Genomic DNA, 27550 nt, shown 5'->3' with positions numbered 1-27550 from the left:
TTTGTTCCGTTTCTATTAGATTACAGCAGCACGGAGATCCGTGCTCCTTTCCAGACGTCAGCGCGAGGCATTTCTCCCCTCCCTGCTGCCCCCTCCGTCCAGAATGGCATGCATACATTAGCGTAAAACTCCAGCATTCAGCAGTATTTTCAGCTTCATTTTGCTGTGTGAAGCCTCACAGCCTCGCTGCTCTTGGCAGGGCCTAACCCCAGCAAGAGGCCTCCGGCCGCCCCCCCCGGAGCGGCTGTCATGATGGAGAGAGCTACGGGCCAGTGCAAGGTCAGCCCTCCATCGCCTCTAACCCCTCGATACCAACCGTTCCCCCCATTTCTCTCGCCTCAACAGCACTGTCACACGTGTCCTCAGGCGCCTTTCTTGCCGGCAAAAAGAAACGAGAAATTAGTCTCGAGTCCTGTCAACTTATAGCATGTTTAAAATGTTTTTCCCCGGTGTGGAATGAAGACGCTTGGTTCAAACATCGCAACATGTTTACATATGGCCGTGGGCAAGCCACAAAGTATGTGTTTTGATTGTTGGCTATTTTTGGCGTTCTATGCATAAACGTCTTATGACGGCTGTTTTTCAAACATTAAAATCTTTATCGTAGTCCGTCAAATGTACACATGTATTAAAAGGTTTTAACAGAAACATCCTCTTCAGTGAGCCATGGCAAATTCTGTTTTTGTGTGTGTTGTCTGTGTTTTTTTTCGGCACAATGAAAAAATACCTATTTGCCTCCGGGTGTCACTGTCATATAGGGCAGGGGAGGAGCTGGGAGGAAATGGTGCTCAGGGGTAGAGTGCCCAGTAGCACGGCCGGATGGGAATTGCGAGGTTGCCAGTTTGAACCCAGGCTCCCCCAGAGTTGGTGTCAAAGTGTCCTTGAACAAGACTCTGAACCCCAAATTGCTCCCGTTGTGTAGGTTGGTGCCCTGCATGGTTTCCTCCGCCATCGGTGTGTGAATGGGTGAATGTAATGCACAATTTATGTAAAGCGCTTTGTATAAAAGCGCTATAAATACACTAACTGGCTGATGGGCCACTGCAGGCCCCTCAAGGATTTTCTAATTATGTGCAGTTTGATGAGCCATATTGTCAAACCCCAAATAATGTCCGCCCTGCTATAATTTGAGATAATCAAGTTTTTCGAGAGTCATATCTTCCCTGTGGAATTCTTATTAATGAAGCCAAACAGAAATGTCATTTTTATTTATCATCTCTGTCTGGTTGAAACCTCATAGCCTATGTCCAAAACAGTATTTAAATTCAAAAGTAGCAGATATACAAAAAAGTAGCAGATCTACAAGCTCAAAATGTGGTGCAAAGTGCCGGGTTTTACAATGCTGTAGTATGATCAAATAGGGCATTAATTTATGCCAAAACAAAACGTTAAAATATGGAGATAAGACGTTTATGCCCGACAGCAACGTCATGCGGTATGTTCCAATGTTGAATGCCAGAAACGCAATGACATTGTGCAGTAACATGTCTTGATGGTGACAGCCCTGGTCCCCAGGGAGACATGTTGTGTGGTGGATTGTACAGTATTATAAGAGATGCTCGGTGCAGAAACAGCACTGTTCTCTGAAGCTGGAACAGTCACTGAAGTCACCTCAGGACAGTGACACACAGACTCACATTCATCCCTTGAGAGTGCGTGTGTGATTCACCCCTTCTCCTCTGTGGCCGCAGGCACGTCGAAGAGCTTCCATTGTCCCTGTACGCTCCAGGCTGTTGAACCAGCTGTAAAACTTGACTTCAGTGGCGCTGTGGCAGTGAAAAGAAAGCGTCTCGCTATTGATCCGTGTTGTCATAGGCCCTGGCATTATCGCCCTGTTTCAGTTAAATACTGCTGCTCAATGCTTGCCTTTCTGCTGAGCGGCCATTTTACAACACATTATGTCCGTGTCTCGTTGATGAATATTAGATTTTGCCCCCCAACCCCCCTACGCCCCCCCCCCCCCTACTGCATCAGCACTTGCATCTCGTTTGCTGTCGGGTGGAAAACTTAAGGAAATTGGGAAAAAGGCTTTTTAATAAACAGAAAATGCATTTTTAGGGGAAACAGTTTCAGCCAATCAAGAGAGAATACCCAATCAGCTTATTTATTTTTATTTTTTTAATGTTCAGTTCCATTTTGTCTGCTCATTTCTTGTGTCATCATCATCTTCCAATGTCGCCTGTTTAATCTGTATCCGGTCTGAGTTTTCTAGCCTGATTGTATAAAATTGGTGATGCGAATGCATCTTAAAGCTGCACTCTTATGCCCTCATGTTTAAAATATTATTCATAGTGGTGTGATTCTATTTATTATTTTTTCCCCTTTTTTTCATGTAAAGTCCATCATAAATAAATACAAATAAATCCATTATTATCATCCCCCTCAGATCAAGTGCGGAACAGCTACTACATCGGCCTGGACGGCTCCCTGCGTCTGGTGCTGGCCAACGGCATGGAGGTGTCCCTGCACACGGAGCCCCACCTGCTGGCCGGCACCGTCAACCCCACGGTCAGCAAGAGGAACGTGACGCTGGCCATCGACAACGGCCTCAACCTGGTGGAGTGGAGGCAGAGGAAGGAGCAGGCCCGCGGCCAGGTCACTGTCTACGGACGTCGACTCAGGGTAAGGATGGTGCTGGAGGACGTATAGTACTCAACGTGTTTTACTTGAGTAATGTAGAAACTCTCCGTTGAGTTTTCAAAATGTACTTGAATAAAAAGTACATAAGTCAAATGAACTACACTTTGAGTGCCACCTTGTGGCCAAAAGTGGTAGCGATTGGATGCCGGCGGATTCAGGGATACCGTGAAATCTGAAATGAGACCTGAAATGAAAATGGGCTGAAATGGGCTCGTCTGAGGACGACCAAGAGAGAGACCTGAACCTCTGCGATCTGATCAACACCAAGGACAGCGCTGTAGTTTCCGAAAAAACAGGGTCTAAAAATTGCCACTATAACAGAAGCTAATTGATTGCACGCTCACCCAAACAGGGCGGGCGGGGCCCTAGCAACCAGGCTGATTCTAAAAAAGGAAAAATAGCGAGGTCTTCTTATCTATATAAAACGCCTTAGTTTACTCGTCTTGAGCATCATATGTGTTTACAGTTTCACTGCCTAGGGCGAGATTGTTTGTTGACATCCGGTCAGTGGACTTCAAAATAAGATACATTTTATTTTTTTATTATTATAAATATTATTCTCTGGTATCGGTATTCGGTATCGGTATCGGCTAACACAGAAAATGTGGTATCGGGATCAGATCGGGACATCCCTAATAATAAGATAATAAGACACGATCCTCAAGTGATTCGCTTAATAATCACATGTTAAGCGACTGGGAACTTGGCCTCAAATAGTAATAATTAAAAATTATAATATCAAACTTGACCATCGTATAATGTATGCACCCAAATATGAGTTAAAAGAAAGGTTAATAACTATTAAAATACAGAGCTCATCTGGCTCATACAGAGCACTTCTTTCAGGGATGTGGGGTGGGGTCAGGTCATACTTGATTTACATCTGACTAGGTGTTACAGTTATGTCTGACAGTTCATTGAACTAGTATATTTAATTGATTATAAAAAGAAAATACAAAATCGATAATGTAATAAAATAAAGGACTTGTAATTGATCCCCATTTTGTGCATGACATGCAATGTAAAGACATTTCCAAAATAGTGAAAATCAGCGTGATGAAGTGAAGAGATTCATATGTTTTCAAAAATTAAAAGTATATTTTAAAGAACGTGCTTTGCGATTATTCGATTCATCAGAAAAGTAATTGATAAAATAAATGCTAAAATAATCCAATCCAATTATGGATAGTTGCAGCCCTACTACATCTGCCTGTTCAGATCCTGTCGACGCCAAACAATGTCACGGTGCTAGTAAATCCGTAGTAACACAGGCCCATTGGAACCTTTCTTCCGTTGTGGTGTCTCATCCAGAGGGCTACAGGCCAATGTAATTTGTGTGAAATCATGAAAGCAATTAAACTTTTCAAAAATGTAGAAACCTCCAATTTAATCAATTGAACTCTGCCTCAAAATGTTAACACAGTTCGATAGCTTTAATTTGCGAGGTTGTGCCCTAGCTGGTTCAATGATGATGTGAACCATACTGGTCCGACTACATTTGTTTACATGCGTGGCGTATAAAATCACTTGCTCGTCTAACCCTGTAGGTCAGATATTTCACATCAAAGGCTGACATTTTAGAATAATTTAATTGCCCCTAGTTTCAACGTACCTTAATCACTTATGCCCTATATTGTCTCTGTCGGATGGAAACCTCATATATCATTTACGAAAAAATTCAAAAGGTTAGAATATTGAGACACAGTAAAAGCCGAGGTTTCTGCTCGACAGCATTGAAATTATTGATACCAGGGTGAAAGTGGCTAATGAGTTACTCATAATTACTAGCGAGATCGTTAAGAGACAGGAGGGGAGGGGGCAGAATTGTCTTACAGTAACTATAACAACTTTATGTGCCGTCACATTCCGAAATGTTCCTCTATAGTCCACATGAAACAGCATATGGAGAGTACTGTATACCTACCTTACTGTATTTATGAATGAAACCAGATAGGCAAGCAGGACATAATGTTGGGAGGAATTTGTTTTGATCGATGGAAAGTGAACATAACAAACATGAAGAATTGCAGTATTATAGTAATTGGTATTTTTGGTCGAAATTGCTTGCATTTTACCCATAGACATTTCAAAAAGTATTTATTTAAAGACCTCATAAGCGTCGTACAAAGCCAACTCGAGTTGTGACAAATCATGACAACAAATAATAAATACAACAAAAAAAGTGTTGTAACCTGCCGTTTTTTTCTTCTTTCTAATTCTTTGTTTGGCCCAAAACATTGTGTTTATTGTCATGATGTGTCAGTTGGCTTTGTCCGCAGCGTAAACGTCTTTAAATAAATACTGGCGGGACTGCGACGCTAGTCTATATAACCGGGGATGTCAAAAAGTAATCGTTTCATTTAATCTGGACTTGGCTGATGTGGCAGTGAGAACGCTTGCTAGACTTTCATATTTAATGTTTGGGCTGTAGCCAAAGTCTGCACTGTGCACTCCATGGCACAGGACAGGACACCCCAAAAAGAAGCCGTTTACTGTAAATGCCTAATCCTAAAGGTCGGATTGCAGAGACAAGTCGCAGCGGCCTGAAATGCCCTGTTGTTCGATGGAGTTCTGGAATTGTGTTGCATGTGGCTGCCAGTTTGCAATTTGTTGCATCACAAATGATTGGTGTGGACTGGCCTTAACCCTAACCCCAACCTGAATCTGTTCCAATTTGTAAGCCATCTCTAAAAATATATATATTGTGTCTGTTGGCCAGTGTCGGGTGGAAATGTCCGAAACTGTTACTTTTCAGGATTCAAACATAACTTTTGCGTGATACTGTAGTAGGGCAGAGATACTCAAATAGCTGAACCTGTGGGCCACATAACAAAAATGGCAAGAGGCCAGTTGATAAAATGACAACATTAAGTCTTTGCCAGATATAAATTATTTTATGAATCCACCAGTGTTTTCATTGTTTTTAACTTTATTTGACGACCACCGGGTGGCACGTCGACAAGAATAGGCACACTTAAAAAAAAAATCATTGACACTGTAATACCGTTGCAATATCGTATTGAGGATTAATGCGATACAAAGCAAAGTTTCTGCAGGCAATAAATATCTTTTCTTCTTCTTTTTCTTCTGGAGTTGACCAATTGAAATCACTTTCTAAGGGTCAGAAATGTCCTAGTAGAGTGAAACTACTGTAACAGTAATTCTGCACCCGGTACCAGAGTTGGCACAACTTTGGCTATTCTTAACAAACCCACCTTGCAGTCACAGCATGACTGCGGTTGTGTGAAAGTTTGTGCTAGCAGGTTAACTTACAGTATCAGGGCCGTTTGCCAACTAGGGCATATAGACTGACTGGCTGTTATTGCTGCTCTAAAGGGTTTGACTGGGCTGCTGAAATCTGAGATACCATGCACTTCTTTCCAGACCATTCCTGTTCTTTTGGGGACAAAATCCTGTGTGTATGGATGCACGCCTGTAAGGTCCCCACAAGTATAGTATAATAGAATTTGAGAAATACGACAATTTTGAATTTTCCTGTTCCATGTTCCACAGATGTGTTTGTTTCTGGTCAAATACATGCAGTATATATAAATTGTAGGCATGCCTATGTAGTGGAGTAAAAGTACGCTACTGAAATTTGGAAATACTCCACCTTCTAAATCCTTATCCACGTTTTCTGAAAGAAATAGGTATTCAAAATAAATAATTAAAAAACTGAGAGAAGGTTTTCACTCTGAAGATACATCAAAGTGAAAGATACCCTCCAGATTTTTGGTTCACGTCTTCAAAGGAACAAGGAAAGGTTGGGCGAGAAAGGCTGAGTTGTCTTAAATTTCAGCAGCACAGTCAAACTTTTACAGGGGCAATATAATAACAGACGCGATCAATCTGTGTGACCTAGCTGACGAATGACCGTAACCTTATAACAGACACAGTTACAGTTACGTTCATGATGCTATAAACACAGTGGTGGAACATGTACTCACAGTTCTTTCTTATTTCCTTTTTTAAAAATAGCAGAAGTATACATTAGGGCTTAATTTGTAATTGGTCATACACATTTTAGTGCAGTAAAATGTACAATGTCTGCCTCTGAGACCAGTGCAAATTCTTCAAAATTGCACTATACAGCTTGGATGAATCTACTTAGTTACTTTCCACCACTGAAAAGCAACCTTTTTTCTATTGGAACATGTATAATGACCCACTGGAAAATTGGCCCGCGAGCAGCGGGGGGAAGCCAATAGCTCTTGAATTTATTCCGGCTCAATTGCCTCCTTAGGTTTCATTGTGCGTTGCCTGTTATAAGGCCAATAGAGTCTTTGGTTAAGTTGTGTTCCGCGGGGGAGATGGCTTCGTTCAGGGGAGACAACATGGCTAACGGGGAGGTGCCACTTTGTCTGTCATTGTGATGTTCATTTAATGGCGCCCGTCCGTCCGTCTGTCGGTCCATCTGTACATTGTGAAAGCCTTGTCTATGTATGTTACAAACAAGGGCCCCAGGGGAGATGGGGAAATGGGAGCAGCCTAATGGCGAGAACACTGGGATGAACGGAGCTGGAATCATTGAGCGACCTTGAGTGACATGTCAAGTGATATTTCGTGGGTGGCTGGGTGAGTGTGTCTGGCAGTGGGATCTGGCGGGGTGTGTGTGTGTGTGGGGGGGGGGATGCTGGTGTGAATGAGTGAGGAGAAAAAAGATAAAGTGAGAGAGTGCCGGGGGTGGACGGATTTGAGAAAGTGCATTTTTAGCCACTTATTTGGCTATTTTTAAAACGCATACCAATGTGATGGGGGTTTTTTGCTTGTAGATTGGCTATCATTCAAGTAAAATATCATAATTATCACAACCCTAGCTTTGTGACTAATCACCCTAATTGTCAGACCCTGTAGAAGAGTGTCGAAATGCATCGGTCAAACTCTGCTGCATTGCTCAACAATACATTTATTATTTTTCACCTGAAGACGAGTGCCTCAGTAAAGTATGTTCTCCCTACAGTCTGCCTCAGCACAATCAGAACTTTTTTGCTTTTATATATAGGTGGATAGATACAGGATAAGGGAAGAAGATTACATCTACCTGTTTTACTGAACAGCACGTATTTGAGAAAGCCACCGTGACTGAACCCAGGCAGCGCTTCCTCCTTTCTGTTTTTAACAGCCCCATAGCTCCGAGTTTGGTTTCTTCGCCGTGCTGTACACCACAGCAACACGCCTATCTGCACACGTGCGTTCTTATGGTGTTGCACGCTGCACGCGCCCTGGCATCGTAAAGCTAAACGGGTCAGCCGTGGAGCTGGTTTACCCCACCTGCCCTCGGCGACAACGTGCCGCTAAAGGCTTGCCTAGCCTCTCCCAGGCCAGGCGGCGAGCTCATGATTTATGCTGCCAGCAGCACACAAAACCTCTCCATGGTAACAGGGCTGCCTGTCAGCTTGTGCAGTTTGTAAATTGTCACTGTGTAGAGCAGAGGACCTTGTATGTCCAAAACCGTTTCATGTTTTGCGGCACATTGTGAGCTTGCGTAGTTTGGCTATGTTCACTACTTTGGCAACACTCTTGTATGATGAAGTAGGCATAGGGCATTCATTTCATTTACAAAAAAAATATGGAGATACAAGGTTTCTGCCCGACAGCAAATCGATTTTATGGGACTGCCACTCCTTGCCAGAGCACGATCCTAAACGGCTTCAATCTGGAACGAGAGGTGAAGACAAAACCTTCTTTTCTCCATAATGCTACAGGATGAACGAGAGGTGAAGACAAAACCTTCTTTTCTCCATAATGCTACAGGATGAACGAGAGGTGAAGACAAAACCTTCTTTTCTCCATAATGCTACAGGATGAACGAGAGGTGAAGACAAAACCTTCTTTTCTCCATAATGCTACAGGATGAACGAGAGGTGAAGACAAAACCTTCTTTTCTCCATAATGCTACAGGATGAACGAGAGGTGAAGACAAAACCTTCTTTTCTCCATAATGCTACAGGATGAACGAGAGGTGAAGACAAAACCTTCTTTTCTCCATGATGCTACAGGATGACGAGAGGTGAAGACAAAACCTTCTTCTCTCCATAATGCTACAGGATGCGACTGAGTCACAATCAGAATAATAAAAAATAGATGAAATAATAAAGATTAAAAAATATAGTGTATGTAGTAACAGGTATATATGCATGATGTTTAGAACATTAGCATACATGTGTACATGTTCTTGTAGAAACAAAACAAAAGTCACTGCTTCTGCTTCTGTCAGGCAGAAACCTCTTACAGTATCTCCATATTACATTGTTTGTGTTTTTTCCTAAATTAACGCCTACTTGATCATACTACAATGTCACACAAAAGCATCAAAAGTAACAGATCTACATAGCTCGAAACGTGGCAAGAAGCCACCCATTTTGAGCTTGTTGATCTGCTATTTAATTTGTACAGTTTTGGACATATGATGTTTACACGCAACAGAGCATCATAGGCAGGTGTGTTCTTTTAGAAACATTACCATCATATGCAGGTGTATGCATGTTATTTTAGCGACAATAGCATCATGTGCAGGTGTGTGCATGTTATTTAAGAAACAATAGCATCAGGTGTGTGCATGTTATTTAAGAAACAATAGCATCATATGCACTGTAGGTTTGTACAGTACATAACATGCCACCACGAGGTGAGATAAAAAGAAGAAAAAAAAGAGGGGAAAAACGTTTATGTCCCTGCCATATCACGCTAGCAGGGTGATATTTCTTAAACACGTTCTGTTTTGTGTGAAAAAGAGAAGTGTTGGCAGCTAAGCAAAATAAGATCACAGTTTATTTCTCACAGTTTTACTGATTGCTTTATAATAATGGTAACAAACACGTTTTATGATTTATAATTGAATAATGAATACAGTTGACATCACTGCAGAATGTAAACGAGAGTGAACTTATTAATCATTAAAAGAAAACAATATTGAGATGACAAATATCTGATGTGTTGATCATTGTTAAAAGCATTAGGATTGTTTCATGGTTTGTCAAGACCTTTCATTGGCTGAGAGGCATTCTAATACAGAGGTTCCCAAACAAATTTTCCCAAGAAAATACATTGGATTTATTTTAATTTTCCTTTCCAATTTGCCCACCTCTGGCCCCCTCTTTGAAAACCACTCTTCTGATATACTGTGCAATATTGGCATTGTGATGATCTATTCTACAGACCAAAACTGTTTCATTTGACCTGGTGCCTACAACCCACACAGTATAGTCTTTGTCCCTTCATTGCCTCACATCTGATTTCCTCAAGGTTTGCTTGTTAAAACAAAATTATGTCCAAATTTAAAATAATTCCCCATGAGTGGGTTATTGTTCTACGGAGGAGGGGGCCTAAAACCTCTCTTTTTCTTCTCTGTTGAAGCAGACAGGAGGCCACTCTGTGCCTTCTATTCATCAGTACAGATCACAGCAATCTATACAGAACACTGGGCCTCTCCCAGCTATGAAGATTGGAGGTGAACATACATCCTGTGTTTCCTGGAATGCCAGGGGTAGGAGGGGCCCCTTTGATGTCTAATGCCTTAACCCCGCTAATCTGACCAAAAAGTAACTAAAAACTTCAGATGATTTGCACTTGTCTCGGGCAGCCTGACACTTGTTATGACACTAAAAGTCTTGTGTGCGGAGGCAGTCATCTCTGTAGAAAAGAGAAAGTAACCGATGTGAATCCAGTGTGTACTCCCCGCCTTGCCCCCCAAAGAGGGGGCCGGGTAAGGGGAGGTGGGAGAAGGGGTGGGGGGCTCTCTCATTCGTCAGGCTCAAATTGCTCACGCTGGCCCAAAACTTCAGGGAACCCGGGCGCACTCATGAATCTTTTTGCTTTTAGTGTAAAGTAATCCTCTCAATTAGGTATTGGTGACATTAATTGCCTCTGGTGTAATCGTCCCTTCACAGGCGACAGACCCCACCGTGCCTTTTCTCAGCTCCAGACTGAAAGAGCGAGACTTCCCGGCATTCAGTAACCCCCCCCTCCCCCTTTGCCAGCCGCACTCTGGCGCTGCCACTGGAAATGAGCCAAGCGGTGGCTTTTCTGGGGCTGTTTTAACATGTCATTAAGTGCTGTCATACGGCCTGCAAAAAGCCCAGCCGTTTGATTGTACCTGAAGAGAAGCCATTTTAGATGAATCACTAAGACACCATGAAGACATAATCAGTGGTGGTCAAAGTATTCAACTCCAGCACTCAAGTCAAAGTATAGATACCCCTGGTGAAATATTACTCCAATACAAGTGAAAGTTGCTCCGTCAAATTTGTAGGCCTACTTTAAAAAAAATCTTAAGTATTCAAAAGTAGAAATGAATGAGGGATTAAGTGGTTAATTCATAAAGGTATGCCTACTTTTTTTATCTCCTTCCTGGAAATGAAGTGAAGTCAAAAATTGAAATGTGTGAAAGTGAAAGTCCAAACTAGCCAAAAGCACATATACTCAAATAAAGTACAGATAGTACTGTTGCGGGTGGAAATAACATAGCAGAAGTAGCCAGAAGTTTGCCATCTCCAAATGCGTCGCTTTGCGCCCCATTTAGAGCTTGTGGATGTTCTACTTTTTATGCTTTAGTGTGACACTGTAGTATGATCAAGTAGAAAACCTTTACGAAAAAGTAAGATAAGAGGTTTCTGCCCGACAGCAACTGTATGCAAGGAAATGCACTTGTCTCGGAATCTGACAGATGGCATCAGAATCTGAGTGTTTCTCTGGCCTACTAGATAACGCTGCCTTCGGGCACAAACCTCATATCTCCAAAAAAAAATCTCCGTACATGAATGCCCTCATTATACAAGAGTTTCACACAAATGTACTGAAAATAGCCTATGTACAAGCTCAACAGGTCGCATTAGATACGTTGTGAGTTTGTCCATAGGCTATTTTCACTATTTTAAAACGTAAACATTAAAAGAAAAATCGCACCTGTGTGAACCGAGTGGTGCAACTCCCCTCTCTCCCCCCTCCTCTCTCTCTCTCTGTCTCTCTGTGTGTCTCTCTCTCTCGCTCTCCCTCTCTCCTGCTTTCTAGTCCATCCGCATACATTCAGTGTCTGAGAATGCAATTACATTGAGAAATGTACAGTAATTATACAGTAAGAATTTATTAACAGTTTGGAGATTTACAGTAGGCAGGACGGACACCATACAGCATTACACTTGTTTACAATAGGGTCCACCATGTTCAATTCAATGAATTCATCATAATGTACAAATATACACTTCTATATAATAAAAAAACAGGAAAATCATCATAAAAGGAAACTGGGAAGAAACATAAACAGTGAGGGGAAAAGGGGTCGGGAGGGGGGATTTAGATTTTACGGGGGCCAGTTTCGAATTACAGCCATCCGTAGGTGCCCTTTGAGAGCGGTTTTGAAGCTGTCAAGGGATTCACATGTCTTAATGACTGTTAACGCGTTCCACATTTTGGTTGCATAGGAGCGGAATTAATTTAGTCCCTTGTTTGTGCCGAATCAGGGTTGCACATGGTTTGTTGAACTCCCTCTGGTGTATGGACTTCGTTGACATTAAGGAAGTATTTAGACAGGTACATGGGTATGAGGTAGGAGGGTGACAGTCGTGGAAATAGTTCAAGTACATTTAAGTACTACTGTATACTGTTACTTTTACTTAATATTTCATACGTCTACTCCACTACATGTCAGAGGAATGCAGTATTGTTGTGTGCATGAGTTTTACTTTGCTGTTGCCAATACTTTTGTACTTAGTTCTTCCCACACTGTAGAGTGTCTTCAGCGGGGCTTGGGTGACTCATGTGTGCTGCGATACGCAGTCATTAACTATGTCCCTATTAAAACCTAACTATTTTAATCATTTCTTGGACAAGATATTAAATTGGGAAGATGAAGACCCAAGATTGGCACTTGGCATTCTAATGGCTTTGCATCAAGGACGAGCGCCTTGCATTTGGCAACGACCACGCATAAAAAAATGAATAATAATTCCAGAAGGTCACTCATTCGGATCGTGTCAAGATAACGAACTCCAGTGGGAGAACACATCCATGTAGGCTACTCCACCTCCTGGTGTGATTTAGAAATAAGGATAGTGTTATGCAAAATTGCTTCAATACTGTAGCACTATGGCCGCCCATATGGGACACACTGAAGCAACGATTCTCAACCTTTTTAATTTCAAGGACCTGCAGTTTTATCTCTGGGCGTCTGTGTTTACAATTGTACACTCTCAGAGTTACATGCCCCGTAAGGATCCATTTGAGACCCCGGTGGTCCCCAACCCGACATTGAGATACACTGCACTAAAGTAACCAAGGTCACCTAGGAAGCAAAAAGGGAAAAGATACATAATACAGTGAGGGGAAATGGGGCGGGGGGATGAAGCGTAACAACTTCTTTGAGATACTATTCCAGTATTTCAGGACTTTTATCAAAACATAGCTTTTTCTTTTTCATGCAATTTGAAAGTGTGAAAAGCGAAGTGGTAAATGGAAATGATTCTACTGTCTCTGGGCTGTCACACGGCAAATCCTTGAGTGTCAAATGATCTTTGAAATTGTCCAAGTGGATGATTACGGGCCTCTTTTCACACTTTTCGTACAGTAGAGTTTAATTAACACTTCGCTGTTTAGTGGCTCTCTCTCTCTTCGCCGCTGACCTGGACGTGACCTTTACTGGATTACTGCGTTCAGTGGCTTGCCAGTGGTGCTGTGATCACCGTGCCGCTCAGGGTGCACCGGGCACACCCTCACACGTCCACGTGGAATGGCTGTGAAGTGTCGTTCAAACGTAGAGTTCTTTTGATTTCATCTTCAAGGAGTGGAATCGATTTTTGTGTGCTTTTTTCCTCCTTTTCCAATTTGAGGAAATGGCCAAGTAAAATGACAGCCATCTCAGATGACTCATCTGTGCCCTGGTAATTCTTTTTTCATTTGAGGAGGGTGGAAATGATTTTAATGATTAGTGGGACTCTTATGTTTTGTGCATGAATAGGCAGGCTCCCACTAAGACTCTGCTGATTCTTTTTTCTTTTTGCACAAACAAAGAAATATGGTAATTATTATAATTTCATCACTTCAATGGCTCCTGTACTCCGGAGATACGGCTCTATGGTTGTAATTAAAAACTATTAAAAGGAGAATATGAAATAATCACTATTGGAGTTAGAAAATCTGTAAAAGATTTGTGCCATGCTCGCTGAAAATGAAAACCCCCAAACCACAAACTTTCAACTGTACTGTATGTATTCTCTGTTGGAGGAATAAATACACCTAGGATATTAGCCTAGGTTTATTTATGTCCTTGCTGTTAGGCAGAAACCTTCTATCTCCATATTTCAACTTTTTACGTTTTCTTGTAGAGTCATGCCCAACTTCCTCTGTTTGTAAAAGTTGCAAAAATAGCTAGATCTACAAGTTCCCAACATATTACGGTGTGATGCGTTTTGAACTTGTAGATTGACTATTTTTGCTACTTTTGAAAAATGTTGCAAGTGAACGTGACTAGTGACTACTGTACATGTGTTTACTCTTGTGGGTTACATAAATATTAAACCAGTGAAAAGTAGAGCTTTTGAGCTTTTGACTGAATAATTACTACACATTGGTTCTTTTTTTATTTATTTTTTTCATTTCCTGAAAAGTAAGGCTTTTGGACAAGGTTTCCACCCGACCGTGCTGTTACATGATCCGTGTCTAATTCCACGTCTTCCCTCTCATCATGCAGGTTCACAACAGGAACCTGCTGTCACTGGACTTCGACCGGATCACCAGAACGGAGAAAGTCTACGACGACCACAGGAAGTTCACGTTACGGATCCACTACGATCACGCTGGCCGCCCCACGCTCTGGGCGCCCAGCAGTCGCCTGAACGGCGTCAACGTGACCTACTCGCCCGGCGGGCACGTGGCGGGCATCCAGAGAGGCACCATGTCCGTCCGCATGGAGTACGACCAGAATGGCAGGATCACCTCGCAGATCTTTGCCGATGGTAAATCGTGGAGTTACACTTACCTCGAAAAGGTGAGAAGCACTTAGAGCAGCGTCGGAATGGAATGTACTTTGTGTGAACGAGAAGTTGATTGAAAGGAGATGTGTTTGCACTGAATCCTTATGGTCCTTTTCCCCCCACAGATACAGCTTAAGGGCTACACACACCGTCTGCGAACGCCGCGCGTCAAAACAGCCACCTCCGTTATTTTCAATGAACCTATCGCACACCGGCGGCGTACGCCTGACGCTCCGATACGCCACCATTCTATTTTCCAGGCGTTGCCGCGTCGCTGCACACCCGGTGTGTGATGGGCTATAGAGCACGGGTCTTCAACAGGGGATCCAGGACCTCTAGGGGCTCTTCAAAGTTACTACATTAAACAAGTTTGAACTCTAGCATCCCTATTCTGAGGAGAACATTAGCCAAAAATAGCAGATCCACAAGCTCACAATGCCTCGCAGTGCGAGCCGTTTTAAGCTTGTAGATCGTTTATTTTCGCCAAAGATGTTTGGTTTAGGAGGAACAATTAGCAGACCAGTACAGAGCCAAAGCTCAAGTTTACGCTGATGATAGTGCTGTCAAACAGGTCTATGAGGCAATGTATGTAATCTATGAAGATAGTGCTGCTGTCAAACAAGTCTATGAGGCAATGTATGAAATCTATGAAAAAGTTTCATCCACAACACAATGCAACACCCACACTGGTGTGGAGAGACAGGCATCACAGTGAGAGAGAGTGTAGGGGAGGGACATACAACAGACGACACGTTATTAACTCTAGAACACGGACGGTTATATTTTTGCAATTTTCATAAAGTTTCTGATGTCTGAGGTGGGTGGGTCTTTTAGTACCTTCATGATACTCAGTGACATCATAGAAGGTAGGTTTGTTTCCCTGCCCACATCCCTGGTTTTTCCTACAGTCAGGTGTTCGGGTGAATTTCACCCATGTTTAGTGATAGTGTGATAGAGAAAAATCCAATACACCCACAATGGACTAATTTTTTTTTTTTATTCACTGGACCATTCTCACATGTTTTAGGATTAGAATGGGTGGACCAAAGGATAAGTTCCCAACTTCATTTCTCTTTTTTGTAGGAATATTTTAAATATAATATGCACGTTTTTCACCAATTTTACTCCCCCATGATAGGGCCACCCCATGAAATCTATTTCTTTTTGTGAAAAGTCATGATGAAATATTATAGAAGAGTACCTCAAGTTGCCATGTATTGCTGTACTGCAATATATTTTGATGAGAAATATTTTATATTGGGTAAAATATACCCGTGTTTAGTGATGGTGTAACAAAAATATGTTTAGTGTTCTAGGGTTAAAGACAGGACAACATATTATATTAAACTGTGGTGAAAAATAAACAACAGTAGAGAAAGGTGTTTGAACAGCTAAATCCACCAGACTCAAGGATGTGATGTCAGCAGTGGAAGAAAACTGAATCAGCTTTTTAGATGAGGTTTTAGATGATGTTTTTAGATGCAAAACAGTGGGTGAAGTTTGTTTTTGTGCAAGCTCCATCATCTTTGTTACTTTTTTTTTTCATTTACGAGAAATGTTTAGGTATATAAACAAATACAAGTAACTGATATTGTTGTCTAGATGTGGCATAGTACTGCATGTAAATATCTGAGAGAGAGAAAGATCTGTTGACCTACCTTTAAAACATTTTTACTTCTGTAATTGATCCCACATATACACACACACACACACACACACACACACACACACACACACACACACACACACACACACACACACACACACACTGAAATATGATTAAAGGTGACAGCATGCAGTGGATATAAGGCAGTACCAATCAATGAAGGAAAGCATGAACATTCTTAGTGATTCTGTCACAGTGGGAATGTTATGTTAAACCACACACAGGATGTATGCGTAATTGCCTTGTGTTTATACTGTAGGGCAAAAGGGAAAGAGGCATATGAGGCTCCTTATGCTGTTAAGTGAGATACTGTAGATACTTTATAAAGGGTATAGCAATGATAGCTTGTATACTACAAAAGCTATCTTTTAACCACATGAACCGTAGTGTACCTATTTGGTGAAACGTAATGCGTTCTGAGCTTGTAGATCAGCTGTTTTCGGTAAGGAGATTTGGTGTAGGGCCGGTAAAAAGGTGTTTTTTTTTTGACAGTCACAATTTGACCCCCCAGTATTAGGATGTATTAGGATGTTGATATTCAATCATCAGCCAACACTCCCCACTGACAGGTAGTACCGGCCTTATATAGGGCCTTAGTCCTACTCCTCCTCCCAGCCATCACTCCCCACTGACAGGTAGTTACCCCCCCCCCACCACCCCCAGAGAGGACGTATAGGGCCTCAGTCCTACTCCTCCTCCCAGCCAACACTCCCCACTGACTGACAGGTAGTTACCCCCCCCCCCCCCCCCCAGAGAGGACGTATAGGGCCTCAGTCCTACTCCTCCTCCCAGCCAACACTCCCCACTGACAGGTAACTACCCCCCCCCAGAGAGGATGTATAGGGCCTTAGTCCTACTCCTCCTCCCAGCCAACACTCCCCACTGACAGGTAACTACCCCCCCCCAGAGAGGATGTATAGGGCCTTAGTCCTACTCCTCCTCCCAGCCAACACTCCCCACTGACAGGTAACTACCCCCCCCCAGAGAGGATGTATAGGGCCTTAGTCCTACTCCTCCTCCCAGCCAACACTCCCCACTGACAGGTAACTACCCCCCCCCCAGTGAGGACGTATAGGGCCTTAGTCCTACTCCTCCTCCCAGCCAACACTCCCCACTGACAGGTAGTACCCCCCCCCAGAGAGGATGTATAGGGCCTTAGTCCTACTCCTCCTCCCAGCCAACACTCCCCACTGACAGGTAGTACCCCCCCCCCCCCCTTTTGATTTACATCAAAAGGGCATGTGAGCTCAAACCCACAATTCAACATTTTGGTTTTAAGATGTTGATATTCATTGTGTATTCATCCTTAGGACCCCAAATCACACCTTGGAAAGCATGAGTGTCTATTTCAAGTGTTTTTTGACTGGTGGGGGTCATATTTTGACAGCAGGAATTGCCGTCAACCCCCCAGTATTAGGATGTATTAGGATGTTGATATTCATTCATCAGCCAACACTCCCCACTGACAGGCAGTACCCCCCCCCCCCCCCCCCCCCAGAGAGGACGTATAGGGCCTTAGTCCTATACGTCCTCTGTGGGACCCCTGGTGGTCAACAATGCATAAAGGCATTAAGTGGTTAATCCTCGTATCATCTTCAAGCTCAGTTACAGACATCCGCAGAGATGTAATAAAAAGTGTGCTTGTTGCATCTCACACATATTATATAATGTGTTGATAATGTTAACCCAGTTTGCCAATGCTGATCGGACCCAAAAATAGAACAGTTCTGCTCTCTAATTAAAGAAAAGATGTCTATGGAAGACATTTAAAGGGGCGCTATAGATTTAATATTTAATATGAAAACAGCAGCGAGGCCCAGGCCGTGGCGTAACGGTCTGGGCACCTGACTGGTAATCCAGTCGCAGTGTGCCGCGGGTTCGACTCCCGAGCCGAGGCCTTTACTGCATGTCATCCCCCCATCTCTCTCCCGTTTCCTGTCAGCCTACTGTCTGTCCCTTCAAAAATCAATAAAAGGCGTAAGCCGCAAAAAAAATATCTTAAAAAAAATAAAAAATGGCAGCGATTCACCCCGTTAATAGTTTGAAGCCAATTTCACAGCCACTGCTAAGCGAGGAGACATTGGCGGCATGTTGTGACAGCCCCAGAAATGATTTAACCCTCTAAGACCCAGCGTTGCTTTTTAGCAACAATTTTATTTTAATTAATTACTAAATTATTATTTTTTTCCTGTTCTTTTTTCACCTAAACGTCATCAGTGATGTTCATTGCAATGCCATTTCAATGCCATTGGTCATGATATTTGCATATAAATACCCCCCACAGAGGCTGAAATTCACACAAATTAAAAATGTCTGGACTCTGTAGTAGTAAGGTTGAAATCTAGTTTTTGCAAGTATAAATTAATGCAGGTCTTAGAGGGTTAAAGACATCATTTATTTGCTTATGGAGCCTGGCGACTCGTTAAATTTTTTAGCGCTGTCATGCTGGGCAGATCAAAAGATACAGCAAACATGGAACAAGACGCGGAGTGCTTATGAAGCCATCTCTTATGGACATCTTAATGTCAGGGGGATATCATGCAGCTTCCCTTTCAAGACCTAAATTGGATTCAGTGGACTCCGACATGCATGCCTGATTCGTGTTTGTGTGCTTGACATTTTGTTTGTCCTTTCACGGCGACGGCAGCGTGGCACGTCCCAACCCCTTGTGCACTGCCAACCCTATGAAACACAGACACATTTACTGAATGACTGTGCAGTGTGCACTGTGAAAGTGCTCAGGTAACAGTGAGAGCAACTCATTAAAACTACTTTGAATTGCGTTTGACCCGTGGCCGTTTTCCCTTGTATAATTTTATAGCAGCATCATCGTTGGTTATTTTCTGAATGAGTATTATTTTGTTGCGATCTTTAAACGGGCATCCACTGGGGCAGGAACTGATGAATGAGAGTCATAATGAGAAAAGAGCACATCAGATATTACATTGTCTCCCAATGCAGATGCATGGATCTAATTATATCCAAGTTCAGCATTAAAGAAACCTTTCTTTTCTCCACAGTCGATGGTGCTGCTGCTCTACAGTCAGCGGCAATACATCTTTGAATTCGACAAAAACGACCGCCTCTCCTCGGTGACGATGCCCAACGTGGCCCGGCAGACCCTGGAGACCACGCGCTCCATCGGCTACTACCGCAACGCCTACAGGCCACCCGAGGGCAACGCCTCGGTCTTCCAGGACTACAGTGAGGACGGGCAGCTGTTGCAGACCACCTACCTGGGCACGGGCCGCAGGATCATCTACAAGTACGGCAAGCTGTCCAAGCTGCTGGAGATCCTGTACGACACCACACGGGTGGCCTTCTCCTACGACGAGGTGGCCGGCATGCTGAAGACGGTCAACCTGCAGAGCGAGGGCTTCACCTGCACCATACGCTACCGGCAGATCGGCCCCCTCATCGACCGGCAGATCTTCCGCTTCAGCGAGGAGGGCATGGTCAACGCCCGCTTCGACTACGTCTACGACAACAGCTTCCGCGTCACCAGCATGCAGGCCGTCATCAACGAGACACCGCTGCCCATCGACCTGTACCGCTATGACGACGTGTCGGGCAAGGCGGAGCAGTTCGGGAAGTTCGGCGTCATTTACTATGACATCAACCAGATCATCACCACGGCGGTCATGACCCACACCAAGCACTTCGACGCCTACGGCCGCGTCAAGGAGGTTCAGTATGAGATCTTCCGCTCACTCATGTACTGGATGATGGTGCAGTACGACAACATGGGCCGCGTGGTGGCCAAGGAGCTGAAGGTGGGGCCCTACGCCAACACCACGCGCTACACGTACGAGTACGACGCTGACGGACAGCTGCAGGTGGTCTCCGTCAACGACAAGCCCCTGTGGCGGTACAGCTACGACCTGAACGGCAACCTGCACCTCCTCAGCCCCGGGAACAGTGCCCGCCTCACGCCGCTGCGCTACGACGTCAGGGACCGCATCACGCGGCTCGGGGACGTGCTGTACCGCATGGACGAGGACGGCTTCCTCAGGCAGCGCGGGAACGACTTCTTTGATTACAACTCTGCCGGCCTGCTGATCAAAGTCTACAACAGAGCGAGTGGCTGGAGCATCAGGTTAGGGTGCTTTTTGTTTTGTGATTATTCTATTGATTACTTTACCAATTAATAGATGGGGTTTTTGTGTTATGACATGTATATCAAAGAATGAAGATGTTTTTTATCTGAGTTAGCAAATGGGCTATCTTCACTACTACTGTACATATTGTGAGCATTTTATAAACTATTTTGAAGGTTTTCAGACTTTTCACCTACAATGATTATATTGTTAAGCTATTGATGCAGCGATCATTTTGTTGATTGTTTGTTTTGGATTAGGGTTGGTTTCAATAGTTTTGCACCCCACTACATCAGGTACCGCTACGACGGCCTGGGCAGGCGCGTGTCCAGTAAGTCCAGCATGGGCCACCACCTGCAGATGTTCTACGCCGACTTGTCCAGCCCCACGCGGGTCACCCACATGTACAACCACTCCAGCTCCGAGATCACCTCGCTCTACTACGACCTGCAGGGACACCTGTTCGCCATGGAGCTCAGCAGCGGCGACGAATTCTATGTGGCCTGCGACAACATCGGCACGCCCCTGGCCGTGTTCAGTGGCTCGGGCATCATGATCAAGCAGGTGCGCTGATGGAAGAAATGCTTGTGTAGTGGCTCTGTCAGCTTTCAAACAAACAGACAAATAAGCCAATAATTCAGTGAACGTATCAATTAAATTCAATATTCTAAATAATTATCTCAAAACTAAATAGACTAAATAATAAACAGAAATCATAATTACATACAAAAAACAGTTAAATGGCTTCTACAGCTTGTGTTTGGGTTTTTTCTCCGTAAATTAAACGCCCTACTTGAGCAGTAGCAGATCTCAAAGAGCTTGTCGATCTGTTAATACTTACTAGTCTAAATACGCTTTCTACTAAAAGTCGTGTATTAAACATTTTACTTGAGTAAAAGTATTGGCATCAAATACTTTAAGTGTATGAAACATAAATGTATGTTGTCTTTTACAAAAGTAAAAAGAAAATGTGTCAAAATCTTGTAAAAAATAGCTGATCTACAAGCTCACAAAGTATTGCGGATTGTGAGCTTGTAGATCGAATAGAGGAAGTCTAAAATAGTGCTTAATTGGTTAATGTATGTTTAGTAATTATCTAATTGGTTAATGTATGTTTAGTAAATTATCTAAATCTACTTGTAACTAAAATCAAATAACTGTAGTGCAGTAAAAAGTACAATACTTGCTTCAGAGATTTGGTCAAGCAGAAGAGATTAAAATGGACATACAAAGTAAAGTAAAAGGGCCTCAAAATTGTATTGTAAATATTACTTTCCACTGCTACAGGGTTTCGCGTCATTGAAGTCCTTTGCAAATAAAATAGTATGAGCACTCACTCTTACAGAGGAAAGCAAATAGGATTCATTCACTACAGACTGAATTCCCTCAAGGACTGGTATTTGTATTTGTAATTTCCAGTCTAATCATTCATCTATCTACTGTAATACTTTGTGATGTTATACAGAGGTTAACAGAGGTTTTCAACCTTGGCGAATGCATTATAAACTACATTTTAACCATGACAGACACCCGTCCTTGGTTCTGGGGCCATGTTTTTTTGATAACTTCTTTCATAAATGTTCTAAAATGTTTTTATTGTATTATATAACACAGCCCCCTCACGGCCTCACATAGAGTTTGAAGTTACAATGAGTCTGTATATGAAGGGGACGTTTTTCTGTGAAAACCCTTATTCGGAAGGCCAACGGAACCCGAGATGTGAATCGGATGTAAACAAAAACGCTGTGTGTAGTGACGGACGATCGTCTATTCTTTCACCCATAAAAACCTGCGATCATCGATTCTTTAGTTATGGGCCGTTGATAAACGCAATCTGGGAAAAGAATCTAAGATAAATGCATTTTTGTAAATCTATTTGGAGACCGAGTTTTTACTTCCGGTTTTATCGGTCGCTAATAACCTAGAATCAATCATACGTTGGCGAAGATCACAATCTATCGTAAACCACTGAAAAGACCATTGAACGTCTATAGACGTCTTTGGCAGTGAAGCGTTGGATTTGATAGGACACGTTCTTGGCAGTCAATGTGTCGTTAAGTAGTCACAGAGTGCAGTTCTGTGAGTAAACGTGGGCTATCCTTTTCCTCACCTTCCGAACGACAGGTGCTCCACACGGCGTTCGGCGAGGTGTACCTGGACACCAACCCCAGCTTCCAGCTGGTGGTGGGCTACCAGGGGGGCCTGTACGAGCCGCTCAGCAGGTTGGTGCACATGGGCCGCCGGGACTACGACGTGCTGGCGGGCCGATGGACCACGCCCGACCACGAGGTGTGGAGCCGCCTCAACAATGGGAACCACATTGTGCCCTTCAACCTGTACATGTTCAAGAACAACAACCCGCTCAGCAACGACAAGGAGATTAAGTGCTACATGACCGGTAAGGCTTTAGGGCAGGCCAGGGGTTCTCAACCTGTGGGGTCCGGACCCCGATGGGGGTCCTCACATGATTGGGGGGCTCAACTCCTACATTCCTAGTGCTTGTCAGGGTGGCAGTTCTTCGTTCAAATATGATTATTTTGGGGGGTCTCAGCCTGAAAAGACTGCTTTAGTGCAGTAATAGTATTTGTAGTACGGTACTGCAGTGGAACAATTTGAAATTTGCACTCTATGGCCAGAAAATAATTAAATCTGTGTGTTTGGCTGGGGTTTGACTGGATTGTTGAATTACTACACTAGACCTGTGCCCGCCAGCCACTGGCCTACTTGGGAACGATGCAAGTTGGGAACCTAGTATGCAATAGCATACTCTTTTTTTTTATTCATGGCTCGTACACACTGCACGATATTTGCTCTGATTATGCTCTCGAGGACCATTTTTGGCACTCGCCAACAAAACTCCCGATCTGACGCAAGATCTGGCTTTGATCGCCAAGGTGTGTGAAAGGCTCTGCGAGAAGATATAGCGTCGATAAAAGCACTCGCCGACGCCTTCCCGACCGTTTCTGAATATCTAGCAGGTTTGATATTTGGCTTTCTCACCGACTGGACATCATCAACTGAATTGCGACCACACACCGAGAAAGGCCTGTACTGTACAACCAATGAGAGCACAGGACACTGACACTGTCTGCCTGTCTGTCACTGCATCGATAGATGATCAGATGATAATATATATAACCTTTATTCCTTGGGTAAATCCCTGTGTCGTACATATTGGTAGCTATATTAGCCCAAACCCAATGCGTGCGTGCGTGTGTGTGTGTGTGTGTGTGTGTGTGCGTGCGTGAACTCTTGCAGTGTGTGATGATAGTCGGCTATCAATCCTTTAGTGTGAAAGCCACACAGATATAATGACAGTCGATTTAAAAAAAAGACTCCTGTAGTGTGAAATACATAACGATCTGATGACTCACGACAACTTTAAAACTCCTACAGTCTGTATAGGGGCCATTAGCAACCGTTTTAACAGTCTGTCTATGTCCCTTTTGTGCCCATATAATGGAGATCTCTCTATCTGTCTGTCTGCCTGTGTCTGAAGAGTGCAAACTGAAAGTCCACTGAAAGTGGACTGGTTAAAGGGCCACTTCACCCCTTTTGCAACCAGATTTTATTGATGATGGTAACACACACAAACACACACACAGAGACGTGGTGCATTTATTGTAAGATGAATATAATGGTTTGGTGCGTCTGACGCATCATCAGGCACTCAGGCAAACTTTACACACATAAATAAATTACACACATGAAAACTCCAGGTAAGTGTTTCTTGTGTCCTAAACAGCATTAAAATAAGATCTGGTTGCAAAAGGTGTAAAGTGTCCCTTTAAAGTAAAGTCTATGCTTTTGCCAGAGGCGACAAAAAATTGTCAGGGAGCCTCGAAACAGCAGAAACAATCAAATGAATTGTTCACTAATGGAAAAAAAGATGATTGAAATGTATTCAATTATAACAAAGGTGATGTGGCTGTTGTTGACAGATGTCAAGGGAGAGGGGTCCCGGGCAGATCGAGAAATCAATAATGCACTGTGGTATAAAAAAATATATATTAATAAAAAATATATATATTCAGTTTCACATGCGGCGGAAGAGGAATAGAGCAGGACAGTGGATCAGGCCATACTTAGATGGGTCGGCTGTGTGCATTTCCAGAGCATGTTTATTTGAATGGTCATGATGTGTTCTGGCTTGGAGTTAAGATGGTATACTGTAAGCTACTAACTCTACGCAGTGATATTACTTCCAGACTAATATCTACGCAGTGGTATTAGTCTGGCCTGCATGCCAGGCTACATCAAACTAGCTTCATGCTGTCTTCCAGAAGATAATAAACCACACATCCTAAAATTCTCTGACCACATGAAACGCAGTGTGCAGCATTGTCCTCACCGGGAGCCTGTTTCTCCTCCTTGGAGCTGTCTGTGAGTCTGTGCGTGCCTTCACAAGTGTGTGCTTGTGTGTGTGTGTGTGTGTGTGTGTACGTACATGCGTGCATACATACTTGTGTGTGTGCGTGTGTGTGTGTGTGTGTGTGTGTGTGTGTGTGTGTGTGTGTGTGTCCAGTGGCTATCATTTCAAAAGTGCTCAAAGGGAACAATGATGCGCGGCAATGCACCCTCTGTCATCGAACAGTCGGGTCCTTTCCCAGAAATATCCCATGGTTCTGTTGTTGCTTTGTGCTGGGGAGGAGGTAGATGGCAATGAGAGCACCCCAGAGAGAGAGAGAGAGAGAGAGGGAGAGAGGGAGCGAGTGAGCACAATAGAAGCATAGAAGCCCCATGCAGCCAGGGGGGCTGTTGTATCAACCTTTGTGTCTTGAAGACAAACAGTAATGTTAAAGATACTGTGTGTATGTCGGGCAGAAACCTTGTATATTCTTCATACTGTATCCCCACCTTCTTTTTTTTTTACTCGGATCTCCCCTTTTTTATCTGATGATTTGACCCATCTGATCCAGGAGCACTTTTTTACTATTTTAACATTTTTTTTTTTTTTTAAGATATTTTTTTGCGGCTTACGCCTTTTATTGATTTTTGAAGGGACAGACAGTAGGCTGACAGGAAACGGGAGAGAGATGGGGGGATGACATGCAGTAAAGGCCGTGTCGGGTCCGGGAGTCGAACCCGCGGCACACTGCGACTGGATTACCAGTCCGGTGCCCAGACCGTTACGCTACGGCCTGGGCCTATTTTAACATTATTGACTACTAATACTGTACATCTCCGGTGAGCGCCTGGTTATATATTTTCCTCTTCCCACTTTTTATGTTTTTGTTTTTGGTAAATGAATGCCCTATATTTTGCGTCACACAAACAAGTCACCAAAATTACCGAAAATAGCCAATCTACAAGGCAAACTCACGGCGTGTTGTTATGCTTGTAGATATGCTATTTTCAGTCAAGTCTATGGACACAGGCATCATTTCCTGGCCAAGAAGAGGGGTGGGATGATATGGGTACCTCACGATACGATATATATCACGATATTAGGTCCTCGATAACGATAATATCACGATATTCAATATATTGCGATATTTGCGATATATCAATATATTGTATGAAATTTCATCAACGATATATCACGATATCTGCAACTACAAAAAAAAAACGCTGTTCATGAGATGATGTATGATGATGTATAATTAATGATAAGAGGCACACTTCACACGGGTGTGATTTTTTATTTACCAAGTATATTTTGATCCACAAAATTATATTTTTTCACTAAAGTAAATTTCAGAAAAAAGGCCTTTTAGAGTATTTGTATGTTATGGTATTGCTGCTTTTACTTAAGTTGAAAGAACACCAACTGCTTTTACCTGTCTGCTCTAAAGCACCAATTAAGGCTCCACACAGTCCACCATTAAGGACTGCTCGCTGTTTGAATTCACAAGCAGATTTTTAGGTACGGCGCAGCAGCTCTGCTTCAATTGTGATTGATGGCGCTGACATTTCCATTTCATTCACAAAATTACCAGGGTCTTTTCTTTCATTGTCCTCTCAAACAAATTCTTATTTAAAAATGTCGGTTGGGAGTGGCCACAGTGTGCCGTGACACCTTCCCCCTGGCAGGTGTCACGGCAATGCTGCATCCTGTCGGTAAGAAATCATCTCTGTCGGGTGGAAACCTCATGTAGGTCTGTTACTTTTCAAGTTTTTAAATACGATCTATCTACTACTAAAAGTAGTAGATCGGCAAGCTCAAAATGCTTGTAGATCTGCTACTTTTGATGCTTTTGTGTGATGTTAGAATATGGAGATAAAAGAGGTTTCTGCCCTACAGAAAGTAAATATTATGTTGAACACATGACTATAGAGATAGTGTGTAACGATTTGCAGGATTTTTGGACAGAATCTGGAGGAGTAATATCAAAACATTTGTTTTTCAAAAGTCTGCCTCCTGTTGGCGCTGTAACAGGCCGTTCTGAAAAAAATTGGGGCAAAGGTTCATCGTTGGCATCCAAGAAGTGTGTGTGCAAAATTTGGCATTAACCAGGTTAACGGTGCCAGAGATTAGCTGTACACAGACGGACGGACGGACACACACACACACCGACACACACACACGGATGGATATGCAAAACATACTCTCTCCCCATGCCTTCTGCCTTTTGGAGACAATTGTAAAAGTAGCAGTAGGCCTACAACAATATAAAACTACAATGTTATGTGAAATGCCTGTATTCAAAAATTTACTAGAGTAAAAGTGTGTATTGGCATATACTTAAATGTATCAAAGTATAACATATTAAGTAATGTTGAAGGCTAAATGAAGCATAGTGTTAGTTCATGCAGGGCACGGGAGTCGCAACAGATCAGCTGTAATCAGCTGTCAGTCTGCTGATTGCTTTCAATCAGCCACGCTGTCCTACACACCAATCACACCTCATTCCCTCATTAAGGCGGTCCATTTAAATACGGTTCGCTCCTACACCAGACCTCTGCTTCAATTGCTTCACAGTTCAATCAAATAATCAAAAAAAGTGTGTGTGTGTGTGTGTGTGTGTGTGTGTGTGTGCGTGCGCGCGCACACGCGTGCGTCATCGTAGGTGCAGTACCTGTAGGAATCTGCCGCCATTATCTCCATCACTTACAGTAATCACTACTCTGCTCCAGAACAAATGTCTATCGCAAATGATTGCAAAATTCCCGTCCTGGCATTTACTCCAATCAAGTCAACTTCAAATTATTGTTGTTCCTCCAACCAGTTATCAGTGATC

General features: G+C 43.1%; 1 protein-coding gene across 2 annotated transcripts in view; it reads left to right on the top strand.

The window, feature by feature from the left end:
- The window catches only part of tenm4 (teneurin transmembrane protein 4), a 286524-nt gene that overhangs the window by 245686 nt on the left and 13288 nt on the right, over nt 1-27550 (top strand). For both annotated transcript variants that reach the window (XM_083772809.1, XM_083772808.1), the window contains 5 exons: nt 2387-2622; nt 14324-14620; nt 19293-20368; nt 20666-20933; nt 22494-22767. In XM_083772809.1, coding sequence (XP_083628935.1) covers nt 2387-2622; nt 14324-14620; nt 19293-20368; nt 20666-20933; nt 22494-22767 — 2151 coding nt within the window. The remainder of the gene's footprint in view (nt 1-2386; nt 2623-14323; nt 14621-19292; nt 20369-20665; nt 20934-22493; nt 22768-27550) is intronic.

The sequence above is a fragment of the Protomyctophum parallelum genome, assembly GCF_964188405.1.
Source record: "Protomyctophum parallelum genome assembly, chromosome: 9".
Taxonomy (NCBI): domain Eukaryota; kingdom Metazoa; phylum Chordata; class Actinopteri; order Myctophiformes; family Myctophidae; genus Protomyctophum; species Protomyctophum parallelum.
The sequence above is the reverse complement of the archived record's forward strand: the minus strand, read 5'-3'. Positions and strand labels throughout refer to the sequence as shown.